At 39.7% G+C, this 14,421-nt stretch overlaps 1 protein-coding gene across 1 annotated transcript in view; it reads right to left on the minus strand.

The window, feature by feature from the left end:
- The window catches only part of GBE1 (1,4-alpha-glucan branching enzyme 1), a 171,847-nt gene that overhangs the window by 114,205 nt on the left and 43,221 nt on the right, over positions 1–14,421 (minus strand). Inside the window, exon 3 of the mRNA XM_086482469.1 lies at positions 5,601–5,716. Within this exon, the coding sequence (XP_086338595.1) occupies positions 5,601–5,716 (116 nt within the window). The remainder of the gene's footprint in view (positions 1–5,600; positions 5,717–14,421) is intronic.

Consider the following 14,421-nt stretch of genomic DNA (forward strand, 5'->3'; position numbering starts at 1 on the left):
TGTTTTGACTGCGGACTGCTTAAAGCACACGAGACTGAAACTCAAAGCCAGTCTGATACTATGCTGCTGGACTATCTGACCAGTAGGGTCAGCTGCAACACCATCTACTTCATCAGTGACAGTAATTACACTTAATGAATTTTACTAACAGTAGTTCCCTGACACTGATTAACCTACCTGCTTCACCATATTTGATTCCTTTTCAAGGCTTACAAGTTAAAATACAGAGCACGCAGATCTACTATGAAGTATAGGATAGAGTGCTAAAAACTTCATCCTTAAGTTTTAATAATATTCTTTAGAACTAAACTTCCACTCCCCAGCACTTCATGGGTACGAATGTACTTTTAGGTACTTCTAACCACGACAACCTATTAATGTTCTGACTTGGAGTTGTTCCTCCTTTGCACCCTTTACTACTAAAAAGGCTTATATATTTGTAGTGGAAAACTACTCAAAATCAATAGTAGTGAACTTTTAAAATATTTTGTACAAACTGATAAAAAAAAATTGTGACTGTTCTTCATGTCAGCCCCAATTTTGTATTGAACTTGGAACCTACAACTACTGTTAAGCAATCACTGCAACCACTCAAACATGTAAGAGTCTGGAATATCATCAGAAGAATATTGTGTTATAATACATTGTGTTAAGTGCACAAGATATCAAAGCTAATCACCTCATTACAAGACACTCCCTCAAAAACCATAAAGTTTACCATTTAAATATATATATACACACACAGAAATATGCATGAAGGACAAAAGGACACAGATTTAGCAAATGATGGAATGCAGAGTTCTTTTAAAAGTTTCTACCATTTTCTGAGGTGACCTTTCCAGGAAAAATTATGTTATTTGTTCCCTGAGCTGTATATGATTAGTTTTAATCTGTCAGCATACAAAGAGAAATTATGAAGGCTGCTACGGTGCCCAGAAACGAACTGTTAAAACCCAATCAAAATTAACTGTAAAACAGGGTAGAGTTTGGGTTTTTGGTTTGTGGGGTTTTGGGTTTTTTTGTTGTTGGTGGTGGTGGTGGTTGGTTTTTTCGTGGGAGTTTTTTGGGGGGTTTTTTGTTTGGTTGGTTTTTAATCTATCTACATTCAATTACATGAAAGCTATCTAAGAAAGCTACCCATTTGTAGTTAATTCATATGGCTTCAAAAATTTAATAGGAAACCAACAAATTTAGCCACTGATATTTTACAGACTTCTTAATCTTTACATTGCTTTTGGTAAAAGTTTCATTATGGAGGCACATCAGCCATCCTGACTCCTACTTTTGTAACTCAAGAGAAATAAGCCAGAATCACTTACATTAAACTAGATTTCAAGAATGTACAAGTGATACTTAGTTGCATACAGTGTTTTAATTTCATGCACCTACCCAGCATATTGTCAGATAAATTTATTAGCATATAAAATTCTTGTTCTGTTAAATCATTTCAGAAATCACAGATCTACAGTCATTACTAGAAAGCTGAACAGCTTCTACTATTTTAGTATACCCTGTTCAGCTCACGGAAGAAAACTTAGTGGTTCCACTTATACAGCCCTCCTCCTGTTTTATGTTCCAGGGTAGCAGGTAGCTCAATCATAATTGCCAATATTTTGGAAGTACTGATCTTATTTAGCTGTGTGAAAAATATTTTAGAACTTGATTATTAGCTATGAATTTGGAAATCATTTTCATCTAGGTTTGAATTCATACTGGCTTCTATTTTCCAATTGTTCTGCATTTTCTGCTCCTTGTTATTCCTATAAAGGATATCAAACAATTCCTCACTGTAGATATTAAGATCTCAAATTTTACCAATACTGTCCCCATTCCTAAACTACACTGACACTATTTCAAAATTAAAATCTTACAGACTACAGCGAAAACTGAGTTTACAGGTATTTTTAAGCAGTTGTAAAACTCATCTATAAATAAACAGTAAAAGAACAAAGTGGAAAACCGATTAAACTCCTGCACACACATGACGAGGCTTGCTAAGGAAGCCTATCCATGTTAATTTTTCTAAAAGTTTGCTGTATACTGTGAAAAGGTAATTAAGAATACTCTGGCAGGCAAGGAAGAATTCAGTCATTTTTCAACCATGAAAGAAGACAAGCACACTTGGCCCCCAACTGCCATCACTGTTAGAATGACAAACATGCCAATGTTTAAAGAAACTTTGGTTGTCCCCAACCATCTTTCAAACTACCCCCACTAGAATAAAGAACCAGAGGTAAAGAGGCTTGATTTATTAAAGCATAAAGTTTGGTTTTGCTTTTTAATCTGTGCTCAGCCTATGACATCTGTCAAAAGTTTTTAAAAAATGGAACAAGCACCACACAACCACAACAGCAACTGTATTTGTTCACTCAATTCACTCTAAGCTTCCTATCGATCCATGGAAGAAAGAAATAAGTGGCCTTTTCTAGGCGGTAATGTTACTTTGTAGATGGATGTCAATCCACAAGGGAGTTGCTCAACTGTTATAAGCATCCAACCCTTCACGCAGAAATGTATCATAAGATCTACAGCAGTTTTTTTTAATTATTCACCTTCTTTAATGTTTATATTTACTTACGAGAAGTCTGCTTGAAGAGCTACAGTCAACAGTCTACCACTAGTGAAAACAGGTCAAACGTTTGACCTCTGCTCCTCATTTATTTTCCTACAAAAATATTTTGTGACCTGATCTAAATTAGTGTCACCAGCTACACTCCCATCCATTTCCCATTCTGGCTTAGAAATTACTTATTTAAAAGGAATGACCTTGTCACCATTTCAGAACTTAGCATTCGCCTGTGTAGTACTGAAGACAAAAACAGTGTAGATGAAAGCTAAAGATAAGGATCTTCTGGGAGAGACCTTTTTTTTTTTCCCCTAGCAGATTAATCAAATCACTACATAAATGTCTAAAGTTGACTATTTCAACTTAAAAGTTTTTTACCAATGTTATTCTTAAATATTTAAAACCTGTAATTTCCTTATGCTTTTTTAGTAAAGTAAAAAAAGGGAACACCATCATCACTAAAAAGAAATAGCCTTTGTTGCCTAGTCTAGCAAACAGACAACAGTGCCTATGTGTTTAAACATCAGCTCTGTAACCTGCATAGTAATTTCCATTTACAAATAATCCAATAATCTCAGTTTCTACACGAACAAGAACTGCAGAACTATGCTTTAGCACACAAATCCTCATGTTCCCAAAAATACCACATTTATGAATTATTATAATCTAACAGAACCACGTAGTTCAAAGATAACTTGCAGAAGAGCAGCAGTTTTCTGAACCCATTACTGGAATGAGAGGGGATAAAAAGATCAGCTGTAGCAAGAGGGTAACGAACATGCCTGCCACGTGGAATATTCCAACCTCATTCCAGCTTTTGTGCTACATAAACCATTCTAGAACTACCTTAACTGGAAACTTCTTTTTCCACATTAGTTATTTCATCTAAATACACTGAAAGTACACGTTGTGTTGTGTTAAGATTTATTGTGTAGGCACCACAGAACAAAAACAAAGTGCCATAAAAGATTATTAGCAAAGTTACAGATGAGGCTGGGAGCAGTTCCATATGGATGAAGTCCTCAATTACGATTATGTGCACAAGTGAATCAAGTTTCTAAATCTTTGCACTTTTTTTTAAAGACAAGAATATACACACTCAAAAGCAAATCTCTCTCACATGCAGGCAGAACAGTCCAGCTTCATAAGCCTATTCAGCAACCACATATTCTGAGTGTCAGTGACAACTGCATACATCTTTGTTTAAAACTGACCACATAAAAGCACAATTAAAGAAGTGGTAGGGTAAAAAAAAAACAAAAAACACACAACAACAAAACAAAAACAAAAACAAACAAACAAAACCCAACAAAACACACACATTTGGGGGAGGGGGAGGGGGGAAAGGAAACTAAAATCACATTCTGCTCTGCCAGGAGGAGTCTCATGGCTTTTCACAAGACTCAGAGCAAGTACAGCACTACAGCAAATCATCTTACTAGTATGTCAGTACGAAGAGTAATGTGTAGTCAAAAATTCTGCACACTAAGTAAATTATGCACAATGCAATCTTTGCTTTACGGAGTTTATATTTCGAAGAAAATGGTGACTCAAAAGAGAGAAAGTACTATAAAGACATGCACTTCAAAAATAGGAGATATGACCAGTGACTATATAGGTAGACAGACAAAAAAAAAATCTTAAGGTTTTCCAAACATGTGTAAGAAAATATGCTTCTTGCTATCACGTTAATAATTATCAACACTCCTCACCATTCCCACTGAGCATAGAATATTCTACAGCAGGTGTGCTCAATAGTTTTGTAGATAGAACATAAAATGCAAATTTAGCAACAATCAAAAAAAATCTAACCTACTTGCATCTCAAAACCATAGAGAATATTAAGTAACCATACTGCAGTCTCATACATTACTGCATAATCACTGTATTTGAGTTGCAGACAACTGTTTTCTTTCCTGCTCTATAAAATAAAAACAGCTTTCTCATCCTTGAATGATTATTCCTAAATTTCAATTTATCCATATTTATTACTAGGATGATTTCATAGCCGTAACAAAAAGCACAGAAATAAGCATACTCATCAAGTATGCATTTCCAGAGCATTTTTATGCATATCTTTGTTTCAGCAGATTTCTTGTTTACCTAAGCTGATTTTAAGCAGAAAAATGAGGGTTTTCAGTGTGTTAGTTTTGCTGATGAGAGCCCTGAAAATATAGTAATGTTATACAAATCTTCCTAGTTTCTTAATTTTCCTAGTCTACAGATGATTTCAGTACATCTCCTTCCTTAACTACTCATTACTGTCCCCTGTTAGCATCTGGTATCTCTAGAACTCAAGCTCTAACTGCAACACCTCAAATTCTCAGAAGTACATCTCTGAAATCACTGTTCACGTAGAAATAATCAACCCTACTGATAGTTAGTTGCCATTATGTGTATCTGCACTAAGCATAACAACTGTGGCATTTGACAGCTCAAAGACACTTTCCATTAATTTCTGGAAGAAAGGATTTTATGCTCATGGATACTCATGAAATAGAACTGATAAAGTATAACCAAGTTATCCATGCATCTGTGTTTAGTTTAACGTACTTAATCCACTGCTCAATATGTTCCTAAAGGATAAGCAGAAGTTTTACAAAGTCACATGTACAATTAAAGCAACACAAAAAGCTCAACCGGAAAAGCTATAGTTAGAAGGATCACAAAAATTACCAAGCTATTGAGATTTGAATAGGATCTTTATCTCAAGTAGTTGCACCAAATACAGAAAGACTTTTATCTATAAATTACTTAATTCTTAGTTTTCAGATTATCAATATGTAAATACTGTTTTCATATTGTACCATGATAAAATACACTGTATCGACACTTCAGCCACATATGCCTGTACCTAGGCATCACAAAAAGTTAGAGGTTATGTTTCCCTCATTGAGGTCACTTTGCACAAATAGATAAACTGATTCTGCTTCTTTGAACAATAAAAGAAGATAAAGTTATTTGAAAGAAAACAAAAAGTATAACTGGTTAGAAGGGTTACAAGAGTTGGACAGAATAAGTCTAGAACCAACACCTTTAGCTTTGATCCATGGGGCACGGGAGGATAACCATCTTGATCAGGTGGAATGAACAACTCCCACTTCCCATATTCCATCTTCTTATACGGATGAGAAAACGGATTCCAGCCATCTGCAATGTAAGAAATAATACTAAGTGTATTTATCTTAAAATGTGTCCAGTTATAATTCAAAGGCATAACAGTGTGGTCCATCTTCTTCAGAATAAACTTTAGTGACAGCAGACACAAATACTACCAATACACACTCAAAAGACGTTCAAGAAAACATGTAAGACTTTCACTAGGAAACCATACTCCAATCCTAATTTGACAATTATTAAATTTTTTCTACTTCACCTTCTTTGATCAAAGTCAAAATAACCTCCTCCAAAAAACACTACTGATTTTAATACCACAAAATCATGTTGGTACGAAAATTAATGGCTGAAAAGTAATACTTAATGTAGATCTAAATTCAGAAACCTCACAGTCTAAACAAGCTAGTAGAAATATTTGTTACAACACTACGGGAAAAACTAATCAGCATCTGTTGATTATGGACACAGGAAATAGACAAAATGTAATGAAAAACAACCTCCATAAATTGAAGGCTTAAACCAGGTTTGGATACACATGCTGCTCATTGACTATTTTGACAAGCTGATGTCCTATTAATAACACTCAAGTGTATAAAACAGTAAAAATAAAAGGGAAACTACAGACAAACTTGGTAGCAATGGCTAGGAAACCACGCAATACCAGGCAATGATACCACAGTCAGGAAATAGAGCCTGAAATGCCACAGTTTTAATTAAGGAAGTCTTGAAGAGGATTCCTTTTCCATTAAAAAAGGTTTACTGAAGCAAGCTTATATTCCATAATCCAAGATTCTCTGTCCTCTTTGGATTCACTGGAGACATGCAAGGTTGGTCATCATGACATGCCCAACTGAACACACATCTGCCAAGGAGGTCTTGTGTGTTTGTGTGCATGTTCAAGGTTAACTCTTATGAATGAGACTGAATATAAACCTCCTGAACTGACAGATTTAGGGAATGTAATCATCTCCAGGCTAGAAGGAAGCAGCAAGCCAAGTTTGAAAATTACTTTTTTTTTGGCCTTGAAACACATGTCTCTCACACAGTCAAAGGCAGAGACTCCTAAGCTAACAAGAAACCAGTCAACACAGAAAATTGAACTGCAAAACATTAAAGCAACACATGCTAATCTTCCTTCATGCTAATCTATTTGCATGCCATATCCTGTCCTAAAAAAAAAAACAAACACCTCAATGAAAGAAGAATAAACAGCCCTCAGTGACCTCCTATTTACAGGAGGTACAGTGAACGAACTTAGGCAAGCACTCCGTAATAGCTAACAAACTGTTCACACCCTAAACTGTAGTTCCATGACTAGTTTAAGCTAGCATAAAACAATATTGCTACTAAACATGGCAATCAGGGTTAAAAGTAATTCAAAGGAAAACTGGATATGCCACTGGAGCAGGATCATCACTTTTGGCACCACAGAAATCACAACAGGAGAGGCAGAGAAATGAATCACAGAATCATTACGGTTGGAAAAGAACTCCAAGATCATCAAGTCCAACCGTCAATCCAACACCACCATGCCCGTTAAACCATGTCTCAAAGTGCCTCATCTATGATCTACATGTTTTTTGAACACCTCCAGGGATGGTGACCACTGCTTCCCTGGGCAGCCAGTTCCAATACTTGACCACTCTTTCAGTAAAGAAACTTTTCCTAATGTCCAATCTAAACCTCCCCTGGTGCAGCTTAAGGTCACTTGCCCTTGTTCTATTGCCTGTTACTTGGGAGAAGAGACCAACCCCCACCTCACTGCAACCTCCTTTCAGGTAGTTGTAGAGAGCGATAAGGTCTCCCCTCAGCCTCCTCTTCTCCAGGCTAAACAGCCCCAGTTCCCTCAGCCGCTCCTCCTAAGACCTGTTCTCCAGACTCTTCACCAGCTTCATTGCTCTTCTCTGGACGCGCTTCAGCATCTCAATGTCTTTCTTGTAGCGAGGGGACCAAAACTGCACACAGCATTTGAGGCCCCTACCATTCTGTGATTCTGTGCAGCCTCACCAGTGCCAAGTACAGGGGCACAATCACTTCCCTACTCCTGCTGGTCACACCATTTCAGATATAGGCCAGGATGCTGTTGGCATCCATTTATATTCATCAACACATGTTTTCCTAAACATCAGTAATCAAAAATCTGCTGTGCAACAAAAAAAAAAGATACTTTTTCTCTAAAATATATGGATGTCTTGAGTTTCAGAGAAAGACTAGGCTGCTTTCAAAGTAAGTTGCTAGTTGCTCTTACACAGCTGATTAATCCCGAGAACTGCCAATCTTTAAGGAACAAAACTGAAAGGCACAAATTAAACAGGCCAGACAATAAGATAAACATAACTATGTAAAACAAATATTCTAGTACTTGCTCATTTTACAGTAGAGAGCAATGTCAAAACCAATGAAGAGATTATTTAATAAAACATTTCCCATGCTCAAAAACAGAAATACAATTAACTCAGTACTCTATTTAGATGACAGTTTTTATCATCTAAAGGTATTTGGATAGTGCAGACAAAATACACGCATTAGCAGAAGAAAAGTATTTACTAAACTATTGCTTGATTAACAGCAAAAGAGCTTGTATATTAGTAATGTTTAGATAGGTCTTCCCCATTGGTTTTACTCTGAAATTTCAATCAAAAAAATAAAGAAACAAACACTACTAACATCTACTAAGGCTACTAAGACAAACATCAAACAAACAATACCTCAGCAATAAAGCAATCCTCATTAAAAGAATGTCAAAACTGCAAACACTATATATAGTGTTTAGACACTACAATACATACTTTTATTTCAGCGAATGGTAAAAAGATTAGAATACATTTCTAGGACTTTGAGGCTTGGGGAAAAAAAAGTTAAAACGTATTTTCTTTTATATTGCAAACAGCTAAACTGTCTGAAATAAACAATTCAGGCAAAAATGGGAAAAGAATACTAAGATTTTAAAAGTAACAAACATCTTAGGAAGCTGCAAAAAGACTGCTTTAAGGAACCTGTTATGATTTATGATAGTCAAGACCTTCTGTCATGGTTTAACCCCAGCTGACAACTAAGCACTAAACAACTGCTTGCTCACTCCCCTCCCTGGTGGGATGGGGGAAGAGAATCAGAAAAGTAAAAGTAAGAAAACTCATGGGTTGAGATGAGGACAGTTTAATAATTGAAATAAAATATTACTAATAAAAAATTGTAATGATTAGGAAAGTAACAAAAAGAGAGAAATAAACCCCAAGAAAAATAAGTGATGCAAATAGAAAACAACTACTCACCAAATGACCAATGCCCAGCCTGTTCCCGAGCAGGAGCCCCCCTGACAGCCTTCCCCACAGTTCATGTGCTGAGCATGACATCATACAGTATGAAATATCCCTTTGGTCAGTTGGAATCAGCTGTCCTGCCCGTGTACCTTCCCAGCCTCTTGCGCACTCTCAGCCTCCTCGCTGGCAAGGCAGCATGAGAAGCTGAAAAGTCCTTGACTTAATGTAAGCACTGCTCAGCAACAACTAAAACAGAGCGTTACCAACATTATTCTCGTCCTAAATCCAAAACACACTCCTATACCAGCTACTAGGAAAAAAAAAATAACTCTGTCCTGGCCGAGACCAGGACACTTTACGTGAATTACTACCAATGCTTTCAATCTTCTCTCCGTCCCCTGCCCCCCACCCCCCCAATATCTGATCATCTTCATTGCTTTTTGTGACACTCTTTCCAACTGAGCTATTTCTCCTCATTACAATGCAACTGAACTAAATATGCTACAGGATGGTTTGCCAATATTATAGAATCATAGAGCGTATTGGGTTAGAAAGGATGTCTAAAGGTCATCTAGTCCAACCCCCCCAAAAATAAGCAGGAACATCTCCAGGTCAGGTTGCTCAGAGACCCATCAAGCCTGACCCTGAATGTCTCCAGGGATGGGGCTTCCATTGCCTCTCTGGGCAACCTGTTCCAGCGATCCACCACCTTCATATTAAATAACTTTTTTCCAACCATTACTCCTCGTCCTATCACCACACTCCTTACAAAGAGTCCCTCCCCACCTTTCCTGCAGGCCCCATTTAAGTACTGGAAGGCCGCTATAAGGTCACTCTGGAGCCTTCTCTTCTCCAGGCTAAACAACCCCAACTCTCCCAGCCTGTCTTCATAGGGGAGGTGCTCCAGCCCTCTGATCATTTTTGTGCCCTCCTCTGGACCTGCTCCAACAGGTCCACGTCTGTCTTACACTGGGGGCTCCAGAGCTGGATGCAGCACTCCAGGTTGGGTCTTACCAGGACAGAGTAGAGGGTGAGAATCGCCTCTCTCGACCTGCTGGCCACACTGCTTTTGATGCAGCCCAAGATGCCATTGCTCTTCTGGGCTGCAACTGCACACTGGTGGCTCATGTCCAGTTTTTCATCCACCAGTACCCTCAAGTCTTTTTCCACAGGACTGCTCTCTAGCATGTCTTTTCCCAGCCTGTATTGATAATCGTCCCAAGGCCCTGAAGTCTTTCTTGGTTGTTCTTAGACTACTAGTTGCTGCTTCCTCCACATGAAAATCAGTAGGGGGTAGTAAACTGCAGATCTCACTAAGCTAGGAAGTTTCCAAGTGACGTCCTTAACCCGGGCTCCAGGGAGACAGCAGACGTCCCTGTGAGGAGAGTCTACACTGCATATTGGACCCCCTGTTCCTCTCAGAGCAAAGTTACCTACAATTACAATACTTCTTTTCTTCCTTTTGTGTGTGATGTGGCACGGGTAGTAGGCCTGTCTGACTGTGTAGACAACTTTGGGGTAGCTTGCTCCTTGTCCCCATCCTCATTTAGCTGTTCTTCCTCAACCAGAGCCACACACCTGTTGCTCAGAGGCACCTGGGGGGGCAAGGTGGGAAAGAGGGGATTTCGCCTGCTGCCCCCACTATGAACTTGCCTCCGCTCACTCTTTTCATTGAGGCTTCTGCCTTTTGCCTGACAGGGGCAGGATACAGAGGCCCGTTGATCCTGGGTGCTTTCTGATGGGTGCTCCCATTCTGTTTCAAGAGGGGCAGAGCCCGGCTCCACCAGCCTATCTCCTGTTCTGCCTCCCTAACGCTCCTCAGCCTTTCAACCTCTTCGCGCAGCTCCGCCACCACGCTCAGCAGACCGTCCCCCCGTTCGCAGCGGACGCGGCAGGTGTCGTCGCTACCGCTTGTCGCCAGCGCCAGGCTCCGGCACTCCCGGCCGCCTGCGCGTTCCCGCGGCCCTTCCGGCAGGGCGGAGGCCGCCGCCTTCCCCCCGCCGGGCGCAGGCCGCGACTGAGCCGCTCGCCTGGCGCTCGGCCGCAGAACCCGCCGCCGCTGCGCCCGCCGCCGGCCGAGCGCCCTCCCGCGCGCCCACGGCCGCGCTCTGCCGGCCCGCTCCGCCCGCTCGCCCGGCGAGCGAGCCCCCGGCGGGTGACGCCCATTCCTGCTTGATGAGGGGGGTGGGGTTGTGGTCTGGCCGCGTGACCGTGGGCGTGGTCACGCCACGTTCAGAGCTGCCGCCGGCGGTGTGGGCTCCGCCCACGCCGCCTCAGCAGCCCGCCCAGCCTCAAAAAAACCCCGAAAGAGCCTTTTTGCCGGCCTTTTGCGCCGCGAGTCCCTTCCACAGTGCGGGCTGACCTGCCGCTGGTGCAAAACTAAGTTACAACGAAAGTCTCCGGCCTGGCCTCTACAAAACTCACTTCAGGGAATTGCCCGGAGTTCGTTACATAACACCAAAACCACTGAATTTTTACTTCATTCCAAAAAAATTCTCATGACCTCTGCTACAACCACTTCTTCCTTCCTTTAGAAAGGGAATGGTTTCCTCTCTCTACCCATTTAAGCATCTCTGCTTTCCACAGTCAGCTTTAACAATTCTGCCCAAGTTGCTCACACTTTCCCCTCCACCTGCTAAGCAATACTGGATGGCCCTGTTAGTCATCCTTCCTCTTTTCAGGCACAGTCCTTGTCATCAGCTGTCCATGGTTCATGACTTAAGGACAAACGCAAAGCAATACCCATCTGTCCCAGACGGTCCTACTTAAAGCCATTGTTTACTACTTACCCCTGGAGAGGAACTAATTTGAGAAGGTTGTAACAGAAAATACTGTGCTTTGTATTAAGGCAAGAGGCATAAAGAGTTAAAACTCCCTGAAAACTGAAGGCTTCCTTCAAAGAGGAAGTGGCTCAGGCTTCTCTCAGTTTTACTGCTTAGTTTTCAGATTTTTCAGCAAAACATAGTCAACAATGCCTTGGAGAAAAAAAAAAAAAAAAAAACAACAAACCACTCACCCAAACAAAAACTGAATAGCAGACTATTTAGAAGTTGAAAATACGAAGACAAAAGAAATATCATAGTTTGAGAACAGGGACTTCAAAGACTCTGCCAATAGCTACAAACAGCAAAAGACTGAGATTATCAGAAGTTCAAATAATCAGCTGGAATAAGCTTTAAGAAAAAAGGACATCATCACAGAAATCCCATAAGCCACACACAAAGACAAGAGCTTCTATACAAAAGTTCAGACCCCAGATATGTCTTAATCCAACACAGAAGACATCTTGAATAGCCTGGTGCTTTTAGTTTCTCTCATCTCCATGATTACATCCTACCTCAGCAACATGAGGTACAAGGGAATTTCTTGCTCAGAACTGCACCCTTAGCACACCAAAGGGTCACGAACTGAGCTTTAATCTAGAAGCTATAATGGCTTGGATTCTACCATTTGTCATTAAAACTCAATTCAAATGCAATACTTCCAGCTAAATCATAAATTAAGTGACTCTTTGTTCTACCTCCTTGTTTTGTTTTCACATTGACCCGTATAAAGCCATGCAGCTCTGAGGCTCATGGCTTAACTTGGAGTTTCTATCAGAAATTAACACTCCTCTTGCTTCTCATCGGGGAAAGTAATACTTCTCACATATTGACCAAATCATGCAGTTGTTCCAATATAAGAGCTGATACATTAGTGCAATGTTTTAACTGTTTTTTCAAAAGTAAAAAAACTACACAAACTGAGGTTAAATTCTCAAGTGCAATAAACTCCTCTCAGAGCAGATACATTTCCACACTCCACATACTCCTAACCAACTGAAAGATGCTTTAAGAGAATACAGAACCCAGCACGCACTTCACACAGCTTACTTGAGGAAAAGATATCAGACGAATAGCAGGTCAGACAAGGGAAAGGGCATCAAAATCCCACTACCACACAAGATACCCCGGTACCATTTGCTTAGAATATGAAATCAGAACATAAACGGAAAGTTTCTTTAAGGATGCTACACTGTTCTACGCAGTGGCCAATTAGGTCTTCCTCCTTCTACACTGACTGATTTCCAACAGCTCAATAGCAGGGTCATTAACATAATCTGCTTAAAAAGTGATTAAACAGCTCAAACACTGACATAAAAACAAGTGTCATTACTTCTCAGATAGGATGTCTCGCTGGATATTAATAGCAGCTTATACTTCAGTCTACTGCCTTCAGTGTCTGCAGCCAGAGAAGTATAGCACTATTTGACTACACCCATGAAATCTAGGTATTTTTCTACAAAAAGCTTTGAAGAAAGTAGTAAATTCAATATCGTATCATAGTAGTGCCTAGACTCCATTTTGGTAAGAGTTTGCGTCACGTCTTGGCGGGGGGGATCATTCTAAGATATAAAAAGTGCCCAGTCAGCCATCAGATATCCAAATCATGGGGGCTGGTAGCTTAAGTTCCCCTCTTTTCGCTCTGAAGGGAGCCTGTCAGTTTAAATAACAAGTAAACCACCTCCCAAAACCAACCAGGCTACCTTCCCTCCAGCCCCAGCCTTCCCTACTAGTGCAAGAAAAAGGGAGCAGAAACCAAACTAAACAGACATTCCAGAGTGTTCAACATTTTAGATCTAATGTTAGCTGGGAGGGAGGGAAGGGAAGGCAGAGAAAAGAAAAAAGGGAACTACAGAACAGAAACCACAAGTATGACAATGTATTATATCAAATACTGACTTCCAAATTAGCATATACCCACGTACTCTCTCAAGCTTCTTAAAGCCAGTAACTTTTTTAAAATTTAAATATTGTTTACAAGTAACCTACTGAGTCTCTGCACAGCCAAATACAATTCTGAGTGTTCTAATTCCCAAAGGAATTCCGTAGGTTACCCTCAAAACTTGCAGTTCAGTGACTTATTTTGAAATAGTCAACTGTAAAGTAGCAACAGATTGCCAGTAGTCACTAAGTTCCTCAGCAATACAGCATGCAAATAAAATATTCAGTGTGTTATCACCAAGAGTTTTTAAGATAGCTATAATGTTAATACTGCCTCTGGTATCAGAAATTCAGCTAATTACCTCATACACTTGATTTACTGAGATGCTAAAAGTACTAATTGACAAATCTTAATGTTTTTGGATGCTCATTTAATACTTTTCAGATAGAGCAAAGCATTGTATCAGAATACCAACACATATAATATCTTTTTCTCTCCAATTACAGACTTTTAAAGAGACAAAAATAAATCAAAGTATCGGGATTTTCTTGAATTTATGTTTTTCATTCTCCAATCCAAATATGGATTTGAGTGCTATTACTAGAGTCTAACTTTTTTCCCAGAATGCAGTGATACTAAGGATTATTCTATAAACAGAAGCTATCCCATTCATTGTTAAGTATCTCAGAGTAAGTTACAAAAATATCAAAATTTGGGCCAAAATACCTTAATATCAAAGCTTTTGTCTGCTATATTGCATAAAAGTCACTCATA

The sequence above is a fragment of the Leptosomus discolor genome, chromosome 1, assembly GCF_034619465.1.
Source record: "Leptosomus discolor isolate bLepDis1 chromosome 1, bLepDis1.hap2, whole genome shotgun sequence".
In the NCBI taxonomy this organism is placed as follows: Eukaryota; Metazoa; Chordata; class Aves; order Leptosomiformes; family Leptosomidae; genus Leptosomus; species Leptosomus discolor.